Here is a 22,970-nt window from a genome sequence, read left to right on the forward strand (position 1 = left end):
GGTTCTTTGCAGTAAGTATCTGTGACTTCTTGATGATAAATTTTAACAATAAAGAAAGTTACAAAATCTACTTGTTTTAAGATAATATATTAATACAAATCAAACATATATACAATTCTTCATTACACTATTGATTACCATAGTTGAATCCAGAACTTTTAGTAATTGTCTGTTTTCATCAAATTCTATGCAGGATGGTTCAGTTACTATAGAACACAATTAAAAATTATTTATTCTTTTATATTATGTTATTACAATAAATCTTTAATAAATTCAGTTTAAAAATCCATACTGTATACACTTTATGGCCAAACTCACAATCATGCAGTCTATATTTATCTTTAAAACTACATTGATGCATATTTATACTCTGACAGAGATCTAGAACATTCTGCAAAGTACAGTGGAGTGCTGTTAAGCCACGGTATTTGGGGGGTCAACCTGCTTAACCGCGGCTTAAACCTTTGTGACTGAAAAGCTGAAGTCGCCAACAGCTCTGCTGAGGAGCCTCATCCAGGCCATTGCATGATCATTATATTGGATTATCAAATTAAAAATAATACTTTAATTATTGATCACTTTTTTCATGGATTTACTACGGATTAACTTTAATGTATGGAGAGGTGTGATTCGGTAACAATGGCGGCCTCCATGAAGCTGACATAGAGAGCGGATAAGGTAGATTAACGATCGATTTCTATTGTAATATATTTTATTTATTTCCCAATTTTAAGCAAATCCTTTTTAAATATCCCCTTGAAGTTATAAAGCCAGGATTAAATTCGTAAGCCTCGTTTTTACACGTTCTTAAATTAGCGGTGAGCCACGATAATCCTCGCTCACAAGACTTGCTACAGTGGCTTAAGTGATTGCGCGGTTTACTGGTCCGCGACTTAATGGCACTCCACTGTACTAGGTGCTATGATGGTATAATACTGAATTAAAACAATGAGAAAAATGCAGAATGCTCTACTAAGATGATGCAATAACATAACAATCACCATTTTATAAGTATTCAACATCACAATGTATGAGTCGCAAACAGCTAGGTAAACAAACCTGAAATAAACTCTCACTTGTAAAAGTAACTAAATTCAACACTTGTGCTATACTTAAATTTGTGAGATTTTAGGAATTATGCAAAAGAAATTTGATATTTTTTGAGATGAGGAAAGATATTTTTAATTTTAATGTGAAAATTACTTTTCATGCAGACTATTCAAAACAAATACTTGTATGTTAATTTATTAAAATACTTCACTAAAAAAATATTGTTTACATATGAAAGGCTTACAATATTGACTGAAAGACTGCCAAATATTGTGGAAATATGCATGCTATATAAAGAGATAGAAGTATTAAATGTAAAAGGAGGTCATGTGATTAGTCATATAGACTGAGCCCACATTGAGAAAGTTAAACTGATTGTTTCAGAGAACCTTCAACAACATGCTTATGTTGAAGACTAATCATGAGAAATATATTGTTTCATGAGTTATATTACAGATGTGTTTTTACAGACCACTTTTTAACAATATACATATATTATAAACATTCTTCATACACCACTCTTCACAAGATGTGTATAGAAAGGGTATATTCTCTTTAGACTTGCTCAACTCGTGTGTACATCCCTTTCCACAATAATCATTCAAAAATTTTGTCTTTTTATGTTTTCATAAGAATATTTAGTTTTGGAATGAGACTACGTTTTGCTGTTTATGAATTGTAAATGATAAAATGTTTCTCTTTCAACAGGGCAAGAAGAAATTTCTGATGCTAAAAGTTTAGATGAATATTTGAAAGAATATGAAAGCAGAGAACAACGTGCACATATGAGTAAGTTATATTGTTTGTATTAAGAACCTATATACTGTAAAGTCCAACTTTCTCGTATATATAGTCATGGTCCTGCTAAAGACTGTTTGGTACTAGTTAAAGGTGTGCTATTACTATTCTGCTGCTAGTTATAGTTTTCTGTTAAGACTATTCTGTTACTGGTTATAATTGTGCTGTGAATATTCTTTTACTTGTTATAATTTTTTTGTTATGAATGTTCTGTTACTAGTCACAGTTGTGTTATGACTGTTCTGTTACTAGTTGCAGTTGTGTTATGACTATTCTGTTACTATTTACAGTTGTTCTATGAGTATTCTGTTACTAGTTATAGTTCTATTATGACTATTCTGTTGCTTGTTACAGTTTTTCTGCTATGGCTATTCTGTTACCAGTTATAGTTGTTCTGTTGTGACTACTTTGTTACTAGTTATAGATTTAAGCTCTTGTTTTCATCCAGTAGTAAACTTTACTCCTTTCAAAACAGTAATTGAGCCATGAACATATCTTTCAGTAATATAAAATAGCTTCTAAAGCTCTACTGATAAATCTCTTAACACTCCTACAAAAAGACATTTCTAGTCCTGATTTCTCCAAGCCCGTTCCCCTGGCTGTGGTTTCGCTAGATAGTAGATAGGGACAGTGGGAATCTCGTTAATCCATTCATTAATAGATTTAAATGGCAATTTCATTTAAATACAAAATTATTAGCCTAATATTAATAACCTTTCAAGTTGCTCTGGGGCCTATTAGGTCCCACTTTTCGTAGGAGTGTTAAACACTGAAACACCTGTTAGTGATAGCATATGCATATTTACTTCTGATAGCAACACCCATCAACCTGATCATAAATAGTTGCATTTAAACATAGAAGGGGATTAATTAGTTTTGAAAGACATCAGTTTAGAGAACATGTAGATATAAAATATATATATCTGGTCTCAACATAAATTGTGTAGTTTATGGTTATCAGTACTTGAAACTATTTGTTTAACACAAATATTCTGTTTGTGAATGTTAAGTAAAACAAGTATTATTCAAACATGGGCCTCCAGTAACGTTGTATCTCTGCATACATTCATAGTTGGAAATTTAAAATTTATTTGCAGTTGTGTTTGATTTGTAGATTTATTTTTACTGTCATTTAATATTTTATAAACTTCTTCACATAATGTTGCTCGTTCAAGAATATTCCTTGGTTTCTGTTATCTGATATTTATGTAACTAAACTGTATGCTTTCCTTGTTGAATAAAAACTTGAATTTCTTCTTGAGATGTTATAAGATTTTTTTCCAGAAGTGTAGTTATAAAAACAAAGCTGTATTTTTTAACATAGATTCTCACTTCACCAAAGTTTTCTTCAATATTCAGTGATACATGGCAGTCCTTCAACATCTTAAGATCCCTTAAGAACAAAATGAAAGGATAGCATCTACTCTTATGCCCCATTTTAATTAATTCATAATTAGAAGTGAAAATAACATCATTAGATGTATAACTAAATGAATATCCAAGTTCTATATATATAATTGACACTTCAAGAGCTCTGTTTCAACGTTAGACTATCTGTTTAAGAAGGTTGGAAGGTAATGCTAGTAAAGAAAGTTTGTGACAATATCCACAGCCAGACTCTGATAAACTGCATGACAAAATGAAAACAAGGTCTAATGCTCTATGAAACAAAATGCTGACATACAAAAATATTTATTTGCTTTTATTTTGTAGTTCTTGTGTTAATGTTTTTACCCAAATAAATGTTTAAAATGTGGGAATACCAAAAAACTATTATTCACAGATGTTTTGGAATTATTTAAAATTTTATATTCATCATTAAAACTTCAGACAATTAATTGGCATCATTCCATTTACCAAAGACAACATTAGCTGTTAAGTTGTTTTGAACAAATAGACATTAAAATGAACTCAGATTTAAACAGTGTAAGAGAATGAATGATAAAATGTATGACAGACATATGTTTAATAACATAGTTAAGAGAAATCATTGTGAGGAAAGGATAAAACAAATTTAAACCACCACATGTTTGAGGAAATGTTAAAACTTTAAACTGGAAATGAATAATCACAACAGAGTTCAACTAATGTTATTATTTAGTGCTGGGTGATCATTGAAAATGGAAAGGCTTTCTTTAATAGAGAATTTGTAATCTGTTGTTTTGGAGTTGAGGATTTTACAGTTTTAAGAAGAATGGTGTGGTTCTTGTTCTTACTATGTAATTAGATAAAAGATTCAGGTGGAATAGTTAGTATGTGTGTGTGTGTATACTTATTACTTGAATTCTACTTGTCATTTATAAGATCATTCATTGTGGTACTATCAGCAAAGTTCCATGTAGTTTTTCATTTTACCTCAGTGAGAGTGGACACAGCAGGAGGAGGTAGCTACATGTTTTATCAACGAAGCCCAACAGATTACACACACCTGTTAAGGAAGTATCAGTATCAACCAGCAACAAGATCTACACAGTCTTCAGGTTCCTCTAAGGATAATCCAGATTCACCAACAAGATTGTCTGGAGATGGAGTAAGTAAAATAGATTCTGTTTCCCAACATGAAGAAATCCACTGATTTTGTGCTCCAAATTAACTGTTGCCAGGTGGTATTGATTATGTGTGTATATAATATCCATAATGGCTAAGTATTATCTAAAAACAAACAATTTCTCAATCATGATCATATTAACTAACTTTACTTTTTGCAGACATACACTACTTGTACAGCTACATATTTTCCTCTTACAATATAATGTTTCAATAATAATAATAATAATCAATAATCTAGCAAATTTAAAGTTGTAAATTATGGAATTTTTAGGAACATAAAGGAAGTAATAATTTGTAATCAGAGTAAGCTATGTACAAAACTCAACCTGGCCATCAGTATAATGAATTGAATACGTTTTTTTGTAATGATTAAAATACAATATTTTATCAGCTAGGTGTCCTCACTGTTACTGTTTGTTTGTTTGTTTTGCTTTTTGCGCTTTTTTTTTTACCATAATACCAATATTTCACACTGTTCAGCCAGCTTTAGGTTAGTTCTAAAACATAACTATTAAGCTAATAATCTGTGTAATAAATGTATAATATTAATAAACAATAAATCAAAGTAAATAGTGAGGACATTGTTTGTTTATTAGTATAATCATTTTTTAAAAGAAAATAACTATAAACAAATATCTACAATAGAGAATACAATGTATCACTTTTCTTACAATGGTTCTTAATGTTTGATGGCTCCAAAAACAATCAGTTAATTTAATTAATATGAACCCACAAAAATTTCCAAAATGTTTGCCTAAATTTTTTTTTACAATCAACAGAAAGAAATCATGAAATTATCACATATCAATGATATATAAATGCAGCTTCCTTAACATTCATTGTCATAGTCTTTCAGTTATTAAAAATCACAACAGAATGAAAACTGAGACATGGTGAATCTCAAGAAGGATTGGAAATGTGCACTTGTATAGCCATAGAAAATTGCACACTGAAAACTGTAGCCAGATGAGGCTCAACAATGATGGGAAACACAACCATATAAAATAATACAAAGCGAAAAGTGAGGCATAACAAAAATGGAAAACTAACTTGCACAATCAAAAAAAAAAAAAAAAAAGATAAAGTGAAAAGTGATGCTTAACAAGGATGGGAAACTATCTAATGGAGACATAAAAAAACAGTACAGAGTGAAAAGTGAGGCCTGACAAGGATGGGAAACTATCTAATGGAGACATAAAAAAACAGTAAAATGAGAGGCTTAACAACGATGGGAAGCTACTTATACAGGCATAAAAAAATAAAGTGAGATTCAAAAATGATGGGAAACTAATGTATGCAATCATATAAAGCAATACAAAGTGAAAAGTGAGGCTTAACAAGATCTGAGAACTAACTTATACAGCTGTAAAAAGAATATTAGTTGAGACTGAACCCTAATGAAGTTGAAGAAGGATAAAAAGAGAAAACTTCTGCATGTTGTTTATTTTCTTTCTGGTGATCTCATGACACAGCTTGTTTTTTTAAACAGTATTGTGATTCAGTTTGTTAATGTTGATTAACTGAAAGTATATTCTGTAATGATATACTTTGAACTCACTGTTGTGGTTCAGTTTCTTTGTAATGAATCCTAGTGAATATTAACTTGTTTAAAATAAAATTATCATTTTGATTTTGTACCATTTTTTTTTTAATTTTTTCAGTTTGCACCAGAGTACGTAAATAAGCACATAAGAGAAATTTCCTGGTAGTTAAGTTTTCATGGTCCATATAGTTTCAAGTACATATTTTATAATCATATAAAACATTAAGAATGAATATGCATTTTCTTGTGTTTTCATAAAAATAGAAATTGTAAATTTCAACAAAATGAGAGGTACATAGATTGTAAAGAGCTGGGAACATTTTATGAAAACAATTTTGAATGTGCAAGTCAGAAGATCAAATGACAACCACAACTGATAAAAAGCCATGGTGAATCTACATATATAAGAACTACTTTTTACTTTTATAATTTTTTAGGTATAGTAATATTACTGAAATGGATTACTTATGCAAAGGGTATGTAATAGACAATTCTAAAACAAAATAGACATACATTCAAATAATAAAGGTATGTGCATAGTATGGATTTAGAATTTCTAAGAGGGGGTTATCTCTTGTGCTTGATAGTATTAGAAAACTAAGCAATATGAATCAACTTGAGCCACCAGGATTTTTCAGAAAAAGGCCTGCAACAAGTCAAACCACTTTTGTGGTAAGCAAAATGCAGCATCATATAAAAGATGAGAATTCATGAGTAAATAAGTCAACAGTACACAACATAAACAAGAAGGATTTTCATATGAGAAAGAAATGTGGGTCATGCATACATCAGTTCAAGTATTCCATACTTCAAGCATTTGGAAAATGAAATGGGTATTCATGCTACTCCTGCAATGCCTTTGTATTTCTAGGTGATTGAACTGTTTAAATGGATGCTGTGAAACCACAATTTTCATATGACAGCTTGATTACTGAAAGTTTAAAGGGAAATATGATGTGCTTTAGTCGTGATAGTTCTGTGATGGTGCCTTTTCAAGTAGAAACTACAATACAGGACTCACGATTGATATTGTCAAATGAAGCATGATTAACATAGACTGTAACAACTTGATGAGGTTTTATGTCATTTTAATGAAATGTACTTAACCTCTGTAGTTTGTTCCAAAAGTATTGATGTTCATATGCTATGATAGCAGAAATATTTTTATTCATGTATATTTCATTGTTTATTTACATTCTTTGGCTGTTAATTTATTTTGCAATTTACCTGATTTGGTATGATTACTAATAAAGAGAAAATATGAAAGAACTTCTTTTGACCATAGTTGTATTTAATGAACTTAATAATAAAAACATGATTAAATCAAACAAAAAATGAATAAATATGATTACATTTCGTATAAAAAATTCGTATATACACTTTCTAAGTATTCTGTACCATATGTCATGTATTAAGTGGAACACCAGTATGAATCTTCTTTAACAGAAACACTTAAATTTTATGTAACTTAAAAATCTTTGCCTTATAGTTCAAAGAAATGATGTCTTTAGTGTACATCCTTATTTCTGGATTTTGTTTCTGTATTTAGTTTATCAAGTTAATATGTGGTATTAACCCTTTTACAGGTGTTCAGCAGGTTGAAGATAACAGAGAACCAGCTTAACGTATGGGTAGAAAACCTGAGAAAGGTTATACTTTTAAACATTTAACATATATTTAAGTTACAAGGATGCATCTTAACAAGTTATACGTTCCTGATATTTCTTTATTATATCTTCCGAGACTAAAAGTTTGTTCTTGTATCTAACTATTATCTAGACTTCATGTTGAAAGAAGGGTGAACTTTAGCATCAGACATTTTTCACTAACGCTTACTATTTTGAACATTATTTCATATAACTTTGCTAACTTGGTGTTTATTACATTTCTTACTATATTAATTTTATTTGAAAGTTTAGTGCTTTTCTTTTTGTAACTTTGTTAACTGGACGTTTACTGCAATTTTTCTGGGACTTTATTATGATATTTTAAAATTTATTGATTCTCTTTGGAATTTGTAAATTTATAAATTTCTTTAGAAGTAAAACTAAAATTATTAGTTCATATAGCTAATTTTGTTTTTAAGTGAAAGTCAGAAAAGATTGTAGTAGAACACATTGTAGAATTAGTGTTAATACCCATACGAAAATATGATTTAACTAGAAAAATAATATACTGATAAATCAATCATTTTAATGAATGAATTTAAATTGATTTGTAATGTTTCTTAACACGGTACTCTTCTATAATCATTAGTGGCTGACCCAAACAATCTTGAGGAAACTGGCTACAGAAATAGATAATATTAATGAAAGTCTTAGGAGGTTAGGCTCTGCAGAATTGCAGATTGGAGGTGAGTCAAAGTTCTTCACCAATCTAGCCATAAACTGTTCTTTTAAACAGTTTTACTAATATGCATTTTAAATTCTGCTATAAAATAGATAGTAAAATGTTAAGCAACTTGTCCTCTCTTTCTCAGCTTTATAAGTATGAAGAGGGACTTTGGTACCATTGTTTAAAGGTTACATGTTGACATTAAGTGTGTGTGGAAATAGATAAGCAAAGACATTTGCAAAGGAACTTATAATTTTAGAAGAAACTACAAGAAAATGTACGTCAAAGTTTTACAGATTATGGGCTGACAATGGCCTTATACTTGGCATTCTTGGACTCTGAATCTTAGGATTACTAGTTTTTATCCATTTCCTTAAAAAAACCTTCTCCTGAATTTGGGCTCTACTTTTGACATCCAACACTATTATTAATTACATATTTACACCATATTTAACTCTTCATTCCCAATAGACCTATCCACGTTACACGAACATTACAACTACTGCACATACACAAACCCTCACACAAATAAAAATCATCCTTAAAATACTCAAACGTACAGCTCCAGGTGAAGATCACATAAATAACACAACCAACATCATCAAAAACATTTCTGACAATATACTTAAACGCCCAGCCTCCGTATGTAATGTATCATTATTTTTCCACGTACTATTCAGCAGTATGGAAGTCCACGATTATAAAAGTCATCCTCATGAAAGACTTGAACTAAACACACATAGACTCATAAGCCTGTTGAACATCTTGAGAAAATCACCTAGAAATCAACAGCATTCTCAATACTAACCAAAACACTAGCATAAAACACAGACAGACACCTAGTAAGATTTGTCAAAGGTATACACTAAAGGTTTAATTGCAATCACTGCACAGTTGCAGCCTTTTTGAGTGAAAACAAGCATCCAACACTATAACTAATTAATCAGAGTTTATTATCAAAATTCTTCAAAATCCCCTAACTTTAATAAAATTTCTTTTATGAAATCTCACAAAACTAAATCACATTCACTCTGTCTCCATTTCCCTGCTCCTTCTCTGATGACATCTCTGCTATCCACATATTCCATACCTGCTGCTAAATGACAGACCCTCCATGGCTTTATCAGCACATTCCTAAACATTGCATATCCATCGAACCTTCTCCCTAAATTCTCATATCCCATCTTCTAAGTCAAGCAGCTCTCTACAGATTAGTTAGGCACTTAATTTCTTAATATGCAGCAAGAGCTTCTGACCACTCTTGATTGTCTTCCAGGACCCAGAAATTAGTTCTAAGATCTGAAAGATTTTCAAACGTTAATTCCTACCACAAATTTTGTTTATTTTGGGGTTATTGATGCACTGCAAGAATAATAATTAAAACCTACTATTCTATCAGATAAAAGTTGGTGTTGAGTAATAATTGAAGCCTACTATTTTGTTAGATAAAGGTTGGTGTTGAGTAATAATTGAAGCCCACTATTTTGTTAGATAAAAGTTGGTGTTGAGTAATAATTGAAGCCTACTATTTTGTTAGATAAAAGTTAGTGTTGAGTAATAATTGAAGCCTACTATTTTGTTAGATAAAAGTTGGTGTTGAGTAATAATTGAAGCCTACTATTTTGTCAGATAAAAGTTGGTGGTGAGTAATAATTGAAGCCTACTATTTTGTTAGATAAAAGTTGGTGGTGAGTAATAATTGAAGCCTACTATTTTGTTAGATAAAGGTTGGTGTTGAGTAATAATTGAAGCCTACTATTTTGTCAGATAAAAGTTGGTGGTGAGTAATAATTGAAGCCTACTATTTTGTTAGATAAAAGTTGGTGTTGAGTAATAATTGAAGCCTACTATTTTGTTAGATAAAAGTTGGTGTTGAGTAATAATTGAAGCCCACTATTTTGTTAGATAAAAGTTGGTGTTGAGTAATAATTGAAGCCTACTATTTTGTCAGATAAAAGTTGGTGGTGAGTAATAATTGAAGCCTACAATTTTTTAGGTAAAGGTAGCCTACTATTTTGTCAGATAAAAGTTGGTGCTGAGTAATAATTGAAGCCTACTATTTTGTTAGATAAAAGTTAGTGTTGAGTAATAATTGAAGCCTACTATTTTGTCAGATAAAAGTTGGTGTTGAGTAATAATTGAAGCCTACTATTTTGTTAGATAAAAGTTGGTGGTGAGTAATAATTGAAGCCTACTATTTTGTTAGATAAAAGTTGGTGTTGAGTAATAATTGAAGCCTACTATTTTGTTAGATAAAAGTTGGTGGTGAGTAATAATTGAAGCCTACTATTTTGTTAGATAAAGGTTGGTGTTGAGTAATAATTGAAGCCCACTATTTTGTTAGATAAAAGTTGGTGTTGAGTAATAATTAGAGGCCTACTATTTTGTTAGATAAAAGTTGGTGGTGAGTAATAATTGAAGCCTACTATTTTGTCAGATAAAAGTTGGTGTTGAGTAATAATTGAAGCCTACTATTTTGTTAGATAAAAGTTGGTGTTGAGTAATAATTGAAGCCTACTATTTTGTTAGATAAAGTTGGTGTTGAGTAATAATTGAAGCCTACTATTTTGTTAGATAAAAGTTGGTGGTGAGTAATAATTGAAGCCTACTATTTTATTAGATAAAAGTTGGTGGTGAGTAATAATTGAAGCCTATTATTTTGTTAGATAAAAGTTGGTGGTGAGTAATAATTGAAGCCTACTATTTTGTTAGATAAAAGTTGGTGGTGAGTAATAATTGAAGCCTACTATTTTGTTAGATAAAAGTTGGTGGTGAGTAATAATTGAAGCCTACTATTTTGTTAGATAAAAGTTGGTGGTGAGTAATAATTGAAACCTACTATTTTGTTAGATAAAAGTTGGTGTTGAGTAATAATTGAAGCCTACTATTTTGTTAGATAAAAGTTGGTGTTGAGTAATAATTGAAGCCTACTATTTTGTCAGATAAAAGTTGGTGGCGAGTAATAATTGAAGCCTACAATTTTTTAGGTAAAGGTTGGTGTTGAGTAATAATTGAAGCCTACTATTTTGTTAGATAAAAGTTGGTGTTGAGTAATAATTGAAGCCTACTATTTTGTTAGATAAAAGTTGGTGTTGAGTAATAATTGAAGCCTGCTATTTTGTTAGATAAAAGTTGGTGTTGAGTAATAATTGAAGCCTGCTATTTTGTTAGATAAAAGTTGGTGTTGAATAATAATTGAGCCTACTATTTTGTTAGATAAAAGTTATTGGTGAGTAATAATTGAAGCCTACTATTTCATTAGATAAAAGTTATTGGTGAGTGTTGTTGAAAAGTTCCCTCAACCATCAGTTTCTGTGCTATAACTTTTAATATGTTTTATGTATCTTCATGAAATTTGGCAGGTTTTTATATACAAAAAAAATCAAAATTTTAATTAAGTATTTACACTTAAAACTTGTCTATGCTAGTATGGAGTTAGAGTGTTGGCTGGTCTAAGTACAAAGTAATTTTCATATTTAAATTAAAAATAATTTTATTTGAAAATTGTTAAGTTTCATTTGATAATCACTTTACACTTCTTAATTAAATAAACATTTTCAGTAAAACTTTATATTTTATCTGTTATTTTCTCTACCCTAACTCTACATGCATTCAGTCAATTTGACTAACCTCATAAACACCGTAAAAAAATACTGCAAGTGTTAACATGAAACTGTCTTTTTATCCTAAACAATGTACTTTTTTGTTTTATCACTATATGAACCAAGTCTAACTAATAATCACTGTATGATTGTGTAGCTCATGTTATCATACTGAATTATGTAATACAGAATCTGCTTGTGAACAGACTCCATAGATAATTGTTATCATAATTATTTTTAAAACAAGTTTCTAATCCTTACGTTTTAGTTACATTTATAATAATGATGAATATTTATGAAAACATGAAATAAAGTTCCTACCCAAGTCGTCTTTTTTTTACTGCCAACTGTTGATGAAGTTAAGCTTCTTGTTTGAATTAATGGTATACTAAATGATTTTTATTTAATTAAGTAATGCACAAAAGTACACAAAATTATAACACATACAAAATTCAGTAGCTATCTTAATTTATCTGGCTCTCTATCTCTATGATAAAATTTCTAAAAGAATTTTTCAAACTGAAGGAAACATAGACAAGTTTTTTGTACAGAAACCAATGCAATATAATATGCCATTTGATAGATTAAACCTTGTCTTTACATTAGCTATAAATTATATTGTACAAAATGCTAACAGAAAGTATTAACCGTTTCTGAAAGAGAGGATGTAACAGATAGGTGTGGCATGTTGGTCTTATTTTTCTAGTTCATGGCTCCACAAACTAATAATTATGCTTACCTGGTAGCATCTGTATAGTAATGTGTAATTTACAATAAATTCTTATCTTCTTGGAAGGAATATAGATAATTTGGAGATGAGGGAAGACCTAGAGAATAAATATCACAGTTCTCATACTAAAGGAGATTGAGGATTTCTTAAAGTGTTTCTTTATAACATTAAGAACTTAAAACATGTATTAAAATCTGATTTCTTAACTATATTTTGATGCCAACCTTATTCATATACAAAGACAATAAAGAAGTTTAATTAAATTTTGAATGTAACTCTAAAAAAAATTGTGATGTGTACTTTGAACCTACCCATAGCGAGAAATTTAAACTGGTGAATTACACTGATAGACATAAAACTGGTAACTTGTATCAGTAGGTGTATCAACAGTAAGTATATAAGATAATGTTCTGACTCTGGTTCTGATTCAAGCTATCCTTTTCACCAGCTTACTAATTGAATGTGTATTTAGTATCTAAAGAGTTCGCATACTTGGAAACCATATACCTTACAAATGACGACAATTTCTAACAGTTCATACATTGATATTTTATTACATTAATAAATTAAGTAGAAGCTGGAATTTTAAAAACAAAGTATGAATAAAATTGGCATGAGGTTTTAATACTATGTAAGTTTTCAGTTTTTAATGTTGCAAAGAAATATTTTTAAAGATCCTTAATCTACTGCAGAAAGATAACTGATATTTGGTCTTTAAATCTTCATCTGCACCTAACTAATGTTCAATACAGATTCTGGAACAATGTCAACATAGTCATGCACCTGTAATATACACAACATCATTTGACAGTAGCACATGATGGACAGTGAAGTGTACTATGAAAAAATGTGTAGAAAAATTAGTTACTGTGTAGGAGATTTCTTGTTACATATCTCTTACCTTTTCCTCTTTCTGCAGTATCCTTTATAATGTTGGCTTAACTTTGGCAATCATCATGTCTCCATGGTCTGTGAATATAAAATTATGAATATTTACATCTTGAATATTTTCCATAAGATAATATTGGTTTGGAAAGTAATTTAAAATCATTATTATTGACAAATTTGTTCTGTGCAAAGATGTTGAGGGGAGGTAGTGGCAACTATATTTTGAAATGCTGAACAGCATTTGGTGTCATCAGACAGTTTTCTTTCAATATAGTGCCTGGAAATAAGGAATCCTTACAAAATGTATAGACACAAGTAAGGTAAGGAAAAACTGTATGTGGTTAGATAGAGTGCATGTCTAAGAAATACTGAAATACAAAGTATATAGTTGTATGTTTTGTTTATATCCTTAGATGTGAGCTTTTCTACGCTGCGCCAAGTAGCACTGACTAAAGGTCAGCATGTGCCAAAATTAGCCACACTTTTGCCATATTTAGACCTCACAGTTAACCAAGATTATTTGGTGCAAAGAATAAAAGGTTTGTTTTTATTTTGGTTCTTCATTACCATAAACCATTCTACAAATGGTAAATGTAGGTTTTTTTTTTTTTTCATATTATTGTGATTTTAAAATGTATAATGTATTTCAAAAAAAAATTAATATTTTCTGTGTAAAACATAGCAGTTGGAACAATTATTTAAAATACTTATTGTAAAACCTATGATTCAACAGCTTTATTATGCTTTTTTGATGGTTTAATACTGTACTAATGAAACAATTTGACCTTAAGAGAGTAAAAACTTCAGAAAATCAACAGTCAGTATGGCATGGTAGAATTTACAAATATCTCTTTGTAGAAGGTTTTGCAAATATTTATAACTTAATGGATTGTAACAGTAATGAAATATTGGATGTTCCCCAAATATTTTTTCAAAGTTGGAATACTTCCAAAACTACTTTTAATTCTGCTTCAGCCACTGTTCTATCCATGATTTTTGGTCAACTTCATACAAACATCTTTCCCATATTTCTTTTTTATAACCTTTCTACTTCCACACTTTCTTGCAGTCTCTAAAAAGTATTAAATTGAATTTTGTATTTTTTAAAGACTTGAAAAATTTTAAATTCTCGGGTGTTGGATTTTGAGGTCTTAAATATGATTTCTGTGGGTATTGATGTTGTATCTTTTTTTTGCAACTTTTGGTTTCTTCCACAGTGCACCTATGCTTAATAGCAGTAAAGCACTTTGTATTCATTCTATGTAGACCTACATGAAACAGGGAGTGCTAGATTAAGTTTGCATGCATTTGTTCTGTCTAGGTCTGTTGCCTGGGCTAGGAGTACAAAATAGAGTTTAGCATATTTTGATAGACATACAGTTCTGCTAATGCAAATGGTGGGACTAGGCCTACTGTGGTTATAGTATGTTTGCATTAAGCCAGGAACAATGTGTTGAAGTGTTAATGTTATTGTAGGAAAGTGTGTTGAATGATAACTGATTAGAGGAAAGTTAATAAGTCATGGACATAGATGAACGAATTGTCAGTAAGTTACCTAAATGTGCAAGTGATAAGGTCTTGGGTATTGTTGGCTATGAGGAGGATCTGTTGATTTACAAAAAGGATTTAGATCATTTAATGAGTTGGATGGATAAATGGCAGATAGGTTTTAATTATAATAAATGCATGTGGGTTATCATAATTCAAATTATAATTTGGGTAGGAATAACCTTAACTATGTCATGAAAGAAAAGTATCTTGGTGTAATAGTTGATCAGTATCTAGAGCCATCTAAGCCATGCTGGTGGTAGGGCAGGTAGGATTTTCGGTTTTATCTATAGATATATTTGAATACAAGTCTAAAGAAGTTATAATTTTATTGTACAGGTCCTGGTTCAGTTTTGTGCTCTTTACCATAGGAAAAACATTGCATTGTTGGAAGGGGTTCGAGAAAGGTTACTAGAATGGTACCTATAATGGAGGGGTTGTCATATGAGAAGAGGGTGAAATCTTTCAAATTGTTTTCTCTTGAAATAAAGCAAAAACTAGGAATGTTCTGATTAAGGTGTTTACAATTGTAGTAGTTGTGATGCATCATTTTTTTTTATATTTAATGTTGTGGAACCAGTAGATTTAAGTGAGCTTAAGAGAAAGCTTGCTGAGTGTATGAATTATAGGGATTCATTTTAAGGTTGTTTTAGATTTTTAATAATAGCTTTAGTTTAGAGGATGGGATACCCAAGATGGATCAGTAGGTCCTTTGTTGTCCCAGAATGTTATATTATTTGTTGCATAGAGGCTGGTGTGTGATTATATCAGTGTATGTGAGGAGAAACCAAGGTCACTATGTGCAAGGAGTTACTGAAGTAAGATTAGGATGCCTACTCAAAATATCATGTTCCAAGAATAGAAAAAAACAACAAAGCTGACTTCAAAGAAAAGTGTCGGACCTGAATAACAATAGAATGACCTAAAAGTGAATGGAAAAACTAAGAAGTAACTTAATCTCTGAAATATGCACAGGAAGAAAAATAATTCATATCATCAGCAATGCAAAGAGGAGATGATGAAAAAAAATTGTACTTAAGTGAAAGAGCTGGAGAACAATGTTGAAAAAACCTCAGAAGTTGTAAAACAGATTGATTGCATCAGTTCAATTCATACAGTACATTTGATGATTTTTTTTGTGTTTTTGAATTTCATTGGCTCTTCAAAAGGAGTTGTAGAAAATGTTCACATACTAAAAGAGTGGATTCTCAAATATTATATATTTCTCTTGCAGTATTGTGTGATCACAAAAACATGTCTAAGGGTTTTAATTTGTCTTTAGCTTGGTTTACAAAAGTCTTAAATCTAGTTAACTGATAGTTCCAGGAATCCTATTATTAACTTTGTTACCCATATTGTTGAGGGGTACTTGTTTTATTATGACAGAAGATCCGTAACTGTTGTCACATGTATACTGTTGAGGTGTACTTGATTTATTATGACAGAAGATCCGTAACTGTTGTCACATGTATACTGTTGAGGTGTACTTGATTTATTATGACAGAAGATCCGTAACTGTTGTCACATGTATACTGTTGAGGTGTACTTGATTTATTATGACAGAAGATCCGTAACTGTTGTCACATGTATACTGTTGAGGTGTACTTGATTTATTATGACAGAAGATCCGTAACTGTTGTCACATGTATACTGTTGAGGTGTACTTGATTTATTATGACAGAAGATCAGTAACTGTTGTCACATGTATACTGTTGAGGTGTACTTGATTTATTATGACAGAAGATCCGTAACTGTTGTCACATGTATATTGTTGAGGTGTACTTGATGTATTGACACAGAAGATTAGTAACTGTTGTCACATGTATACTGTTGAGGTGTACTTGATTTATTATGACAGAAGATCAGTAACTGTTGTCACATGTATACTGTTGAGGTGTACTTGATTTATTATGACAGAAGATCCGTAACTGTTGTCACATGTATACTGTTGAGGTGTACTTGATTTATTATGACAGAAGATCCGTAACTGTTGTCACATGTATACTGTTGAGGTGTACTTGATGTATTATGACAGAAGATCCGTAACTGTTGTCACATGTATACTGTTGAGGTGTACTTGATGTATTGACACAGAAGATCAGTAACTGTTGTCACATGTATACTGTTGAGGTGTACTTGATTTATTATGACAGAAGATCTGTAACTGTTGTCACATGTATACTGTTGAGGTGTACTTGATTTATTATGACAGAAGATCCGTAACTGTTGTCACATGTATACTGTTGAGGTGTACTTGATGTATTGAGACATCCCATAAGTAACGTCTGAAAATTAAATACAGAAAGTGTATCATCATTTTTGTCTTTGTAGAATGCTTTAATGATTAAAATATGTAGTAGGATGTGTATAAAAATGTTCAGACAAATAAAAGAAACTAACCTGACTCCACTTTTTCAGATCATTAATCAAATCCTTTTGAAGATGGATGTGTCTGATGAGCACATTAAGCATATAATGAGTTATAAAAAGGCAATAGTGCAGCAGACACTACAAGAAACATTCAAGGTGTTTATGGTGCAAAGTCTCTCTGAAAGAAAATGTTGAAGGTGGTTTCAGAAGTTCATTTCAGATGACTACAGCTTAAGTGATGTGCCATGTTCAGGTCGTCCTTTTGAGTTTAATGATGACTTTTAGTGATGCAGCGGCTGGCTGCACTTGATGAAGATTGTGCTATAAGAGTTGAAGAACTAGCACAGAAGCTTAATTTAACCTATTTAACAGTTCACCATCTTTTGTGAGAGCTTGGAAAGGTGTCAGATCTTGGAAAATGGGTCCACCATGATTTGATAGAAGCCAACTTTAGAGCAAGAGTGGACATTCGCACTTCTCTGCACTATCGTGGATGTAATTCACCTTTTTCGGACAGGTTAGTGACTTGAGATGAAAAATGGATATTTAATAACAATGTTAAGTGCCACGGACAATGGCTCAGTGCAGGTAAACTGGCTAAAGCACAGCCCAAAATCGACCTCCACCCTCGGAAAGTCTTGTTAAGCGTTTGGTGGGATGTTGGTGAGATCCACTGAGTTGCTGCCACTTAATATAACTATTACATCAGGTTTTTGTTGTCAACAGTTAGAGCACTTGAATGTTGCATTGAAAGAAAAGAGGCCATCTATAATCAATCGCAAAGGTGTTGTGTTACACCAGGATAATGCACGGCCCCATACATCAAGGATCACATCTGCAAAGAATGAAGAGCTAGACTAGGAAAAACTTCCACACCCTCCTTATTCTCCAGACCTTGCCCCATCTGTTTATCATCTATTCTGAAGTTTTCAGAACTATGTTGATGGAAAAGAACTTGGAACACATGAATGTGTCAAACCTACCCTATGTTCTTTTCCTCCAAACTCCAAGAATGTTCTAGAAGTGGCATGTAAATGCTTGTGAATCATTGACAGGAAGTAATTAATAATAATAGAACATACATCATTGATTAAATAACATTAAAAGCATTTGAAATCCTTTCTCTTTTTCTCAACCAAAAATCAGACATTGCTTATGGGATGAGCTGATATTGTGACAGAAGATTGGTAAATGCTATCACGTGTATATTGTTGATGTGTACTTGATACGACAGGAAATTCTTGAGAAAGAAGATTGGTGTTTGCAAAAATAGAGGGTGTTTATAAAAGTGTTGTAGTTGTATTTTAAGAAACATTTTAGGAATTACAATTAACTAAAGTGAAGTCCTTTCAATAACATGATTATTCTTCTAAAAATATGTTTCACTCAATAGTTAACACATTCCTAGTCATCACAGGATAAACATTTACTAGTAAGTAAATAAAACAATGGAACATTTTACTTTTCATTGCAGAGCTTGCTAAAGGAGGCTGTATGAGTGAGTTCAAATGGAACAAGGGTGGAAGCTATAAGGGAAAGCCATGGGGAGATTATTTGCCAACAGACTGTAATGTACGTTAATGTATTAGAAAAAAATTGGGTATAAGTTATGTGTAGCAAATAGTGTAATATCCTTTTAATGTTCCAGTTTAATTTTCAGAACTGTTGTTGTTACACAATATATTTCATGATAAACAGCTTATCTGTATAGACACAAAGAGGTTTTCCTGTATATTTATAACCCATCTACTAAAGACAAACAGGTTATATCATTTCTCTCAATGTGATACTGTCTATTGAAAACATTATTAAAAAATAGTTTATAAAATACACAGTAATACAATTACTTTTTAAACTAAACTGGAAAATTAAAATATTATTACATTGTACAAACCAAGCTGTTTATCATGAAATACATGATACATATGAGTCAAGGGCTGAAATATGTTGCACAATATAATAGGATTTTTACAGTTAAGTTCACTATTCTTAATCCTAATAATACCCTTTCTAACTTCATGAATGTCATTGTTAATCTTAGCTGATCCCTCCCTTGCATGAAAAAGCTTTAGTTCCTCCTGAAGTCCTGTTGTCATTTCCCACATTTTATAATTCTCTTTATCTGTTTTATCAACTTTTGTTAGGATAGCCTCCATCTTTTCCTCCAACCTGTAAACTCTACATATAAATTGAGCATCCTCACTGCTAGCTTCCTTAAAAATGCATAGTAGTCCAGAGTTCTCAAATAAAACCTATTCATGGCACCTATCACACCTAATAAAGTGAGAACCCTTGAACTAGTCTTAACCATTATATTATTTGTAGAATTGAAATAAACACTCAATACTTTGATTAAATACCAGTAGCCTGTTGTTTACACTGTTAAGCCTAAGTTTGACAGAACTAGTTTTTTAGACTATATATTAAATAAAGTAATGTATTTAATTTGTCTTACAATCTCAAGTTAAATTATAACTGAACCTAAAGAACCATTACATGTACTAAGTATAATTTAACATTATGCTACATGTTACAATATTAAAATCTAGTTATTTTTGTTATTCCACTGTAATTTCTAAAGATAAAAATAATAAAACCAAAGTTTCTTAGCATTATGATAATTTTTATTCCTTTGAATGTTAACCATGTTATCAAGTTGATTTTTATAGCATTAATAAAGTTTCAAATTTTTTTTTATTTAAGTGGCAAGTCAATATATGGTTTGAATTCCGTAATTATTATCTCCAGCATGGAGACAAATCAGGCTTTTCCTATCCCACCTTTGATGACTAGTGTTACACAACAATTGGGAAGGCTTTGATTGAGACTGTCAGTGAGTTTATTAATGAAAACACATATGTAGATCAGTGTTGGTCCTCTGAGGCTGAAGTTGAGGATGATTTTCAACATCCTGCAGAAAATTTAGATTTGCTATTTCCTACATCTTCTTTTAGTCTTTTTGCTTTTCAGACACCTTGTGGGATAATTGGGAGTTGCAGACTTTCAGTGCTTTGGGGTTCAATTCCCTGGAGTGGATGTAGCAGATGGCCCAACATTACTTTGTCTCAACAAAACAAATTTACCTTGCAAAATGATGTTCCAATCAATGGTAGTCAACACAGTCTTTAAGTGATTTATAATAATATAAAAGGAGACCACTTACAGACTTGCAACTCTAAAATCCAACAGATTTATTTTCCTTTAATTCACTTCGTTGAAAGACTCTCAGGATCAATCACTAACTTCATTGATGATGAATTGGATCCATTATTATCATGCACATTGATTCAATTTTTGGTTTTACGTTCCTCCTCCTTGTTGTTGGAGGCTCAAATTTCATTGGCTGCTACAGATTGTCATAATTCCACCCCTGTTCTTGGTCCTGACCTCCAACATCAGTGCCTTAGTGCCTAGATTCTGCTGCTTGGTTGGATCAGCAGTAGCATTGATAATTATTGTATACCTTCAGGATCTGTGTGAGCTCAGCTCCAAGAATTTCTGGGCCTTAACCATGGATCAAGGAGCACTGCAAGTCAGGACCAGTCCTTCAATTCACATCGTCTCCACTGTTATCTACCCAAATTGTAGGGTTTCTGTCTCCTACACATCATCAGGATTTGTAACTTAGTTCTAGAGCTATCAGAGTTTTTGGTCTGGAAGTAGTTAGAGAGTTGTGCTAGTTTTTCTGAAATATCATTCCTTCCATTTGTTCGGCACATGCAGATAGGAGATTGGTATCCAGTCTTCAATCCATCTTGTTTATATTAATGCCAAGATTCTACAAGGTTTTTATATTACTTATACCTAAATCTGAGTTGACTTTTTTACTACGATGTAAATGTGTGAATTTGTAGTTGGTTTCTATCTGAACTTTTTCATGACAAGGCTATCCCACCACTGTCAGCATTTATATAAAAAGGGTCATATTCTGCAGATCTAGGTTTTTACCATTGGTTTCACATGGTTTCTGTACTTTGGTACAAGTGTTTTTCTTAATTTTCATTACCCCCATTCCTTCATACTAATTACACGCCATTCCTTGGATGAGTTGATACTGCTAGCACCATCTTGTCAATTATCAGAACAAGCTTCCTTTTCAGGGTTGAGGCATCTGTTCTTGTTTAAATTCAATATGTCATTAGTCTGACTATTTGTAATTTTCCATCTTGTCTGTCATGCTTTACTGACTCCCATTTGACTCAACAATAGAGAGTAAGACACCACACTCTTATTCACCTCTCCTCCCTCTGCAGGATGGTTCTTTCTCATCTGGGAATATATGCTTCACTCAAATGCCTTGTGCCTTTTGGATGAGAATACAATATCTTTTTCAAGGTTTTTATGCAATAAAGAAGTCCTAAGCCTCTGTTTACTGGTTTTCTCAGTTTCCTTAGCCAGGATTATTCTTCAATCTTGAGGGGTTATTCATTCTGGACACTTTTTGCAGAGGTAGGATGCATATACCAACAGTCAGGAATACCAGGAACTATGCATGGATGGAGAGAAATTCTCTACACAATGTTCTAGTCCTTCTTACTCTTTAACAAGCAATGTCAGATGACTGGGCTTATTAAGGGGAATCATCTGGCTTCACTTGAACAATTCCTTGCTGATGTCTTGTGTTTCTCATCAAGGAGGTCCTTTCTTGGAACCATTTCTGTCTTTTCTCCCTACAAGTGTGTCATGTTTAACAGGTTATGTCAATGATATCTGGTAAATTGTCTTAATCCAAACAGATTCTCCTGACAATAGAGATGCTGCATTGATAGATTCTGTTGGATTGGTTTACCTCTTATTGGATCACCCAACTTCTGGCCATTTGGTCTTCAGTAACTCATCTTTGGGCTTTGGCAGATAAATACATTCTATCAGGACAAGATGAGGTTACAACTCTAAGCCTTCTCTTTACTTCATATAATACCCAATGTTCTTATTCCAACCCATTGTTGGGTCCTGTTGGTAGCACCAGTTTGGATACTGCAGTACCTTCCAGAGTGTCTATCTCTTCTACTTATCCTTAGGCCATATCTGTGGAAATAATCATGATCTTATATGGTACACCTGGCTAACAAGGTGTACAACATTCCTCAAGCTTCAGGAATAAAGGTTATGCAGTCTTTCACATGGCATCAAGGTTTAGTGTCTATGGTTTCCATGTATCTGTCTCAGTTTTCAGTTAATCCAAAATGAGCATTTATCAACTGAAATGACATGCATATATTGACAGTGGTTTATTGAAAGGAGATTGAACCCATTTGATTAGAAGTGCCAACTGTAATTCATTTTTGACCTGACTGTGTGGCAGAAGTTTTTGTATCTTCCACATTTGCTTTGATTAAGGAGGCCTTATCAACTTCCGATCAATTATCACCACTACATATTTTTTAATCCCCATTGCTCTCAAAGTTTCTCAAGTTGTTTTGGGTTCTTAATTCCAAAAGACCTTTCCGGTTACCAAACGAATATGTTAATGTTACATTACATGCTCTTTCTCAACACCTGTTTGACTCTTATATGCTGTGTATCTCCCTTTACCTGAAAGTTTATTTTTCCTAGA

General features: G+C 31.7%; 1 protein-coding gene across 2 annotated transcripts in view; it reads left to right on the forward strand.

Moving 5' to 3' along the window:
- LOC143243774 (transmembrane protein 209) overlaps window positions 1-22,970 on the forward strand; it is a 60,293-nt gene that overhangs the window by 28,286 nt on the left and 9,037 nt on the right. For both annotated transcript variants that reach the window (XM_076487412.1, XM_076487421.1), the window contains exons 8-13: window positions 1,759-1,839; window positions 4,209-4,378; window positions 7,528-7,590; window positions 8,198-8,294; window positions 13,909-14,034; window positions 18,888-18,985. In XM_076487412.1, coding sequence (XP_076343527.1) covers window positions 1,759-1,839; window positions 4,209-4,378; window positions 7,528-7,590; window positions 8,198-8,294; window positions 13,909-14,034; window positions 18,888-18,985 — 635 coding nt within the window. The remainder of the gene's footprint in view (window positions 1-1,758; window positions 1,840-4,208; window positions 4,379-7,527; window positions 7,591-8,197; window positions 8,295-13,908; window positions 14,035-18,887; window positions 18,986-22,970) is intronic.

Source organism: Tachypleus tridentatus, chromosome 1, assembly GCF_004210375.1.
Source record: "Tachypleus tridentatus isolate NWPU-2018 chromosome 1, ASM421037v1, whole genome shotgun sequence".
Taxonomy (NCBI): Eukaryota; Metazoa; Arthropoda; class Merostomata; order Xiphosura; family Limulidae; genus Tachypleus; species Tachypleus tridentatus.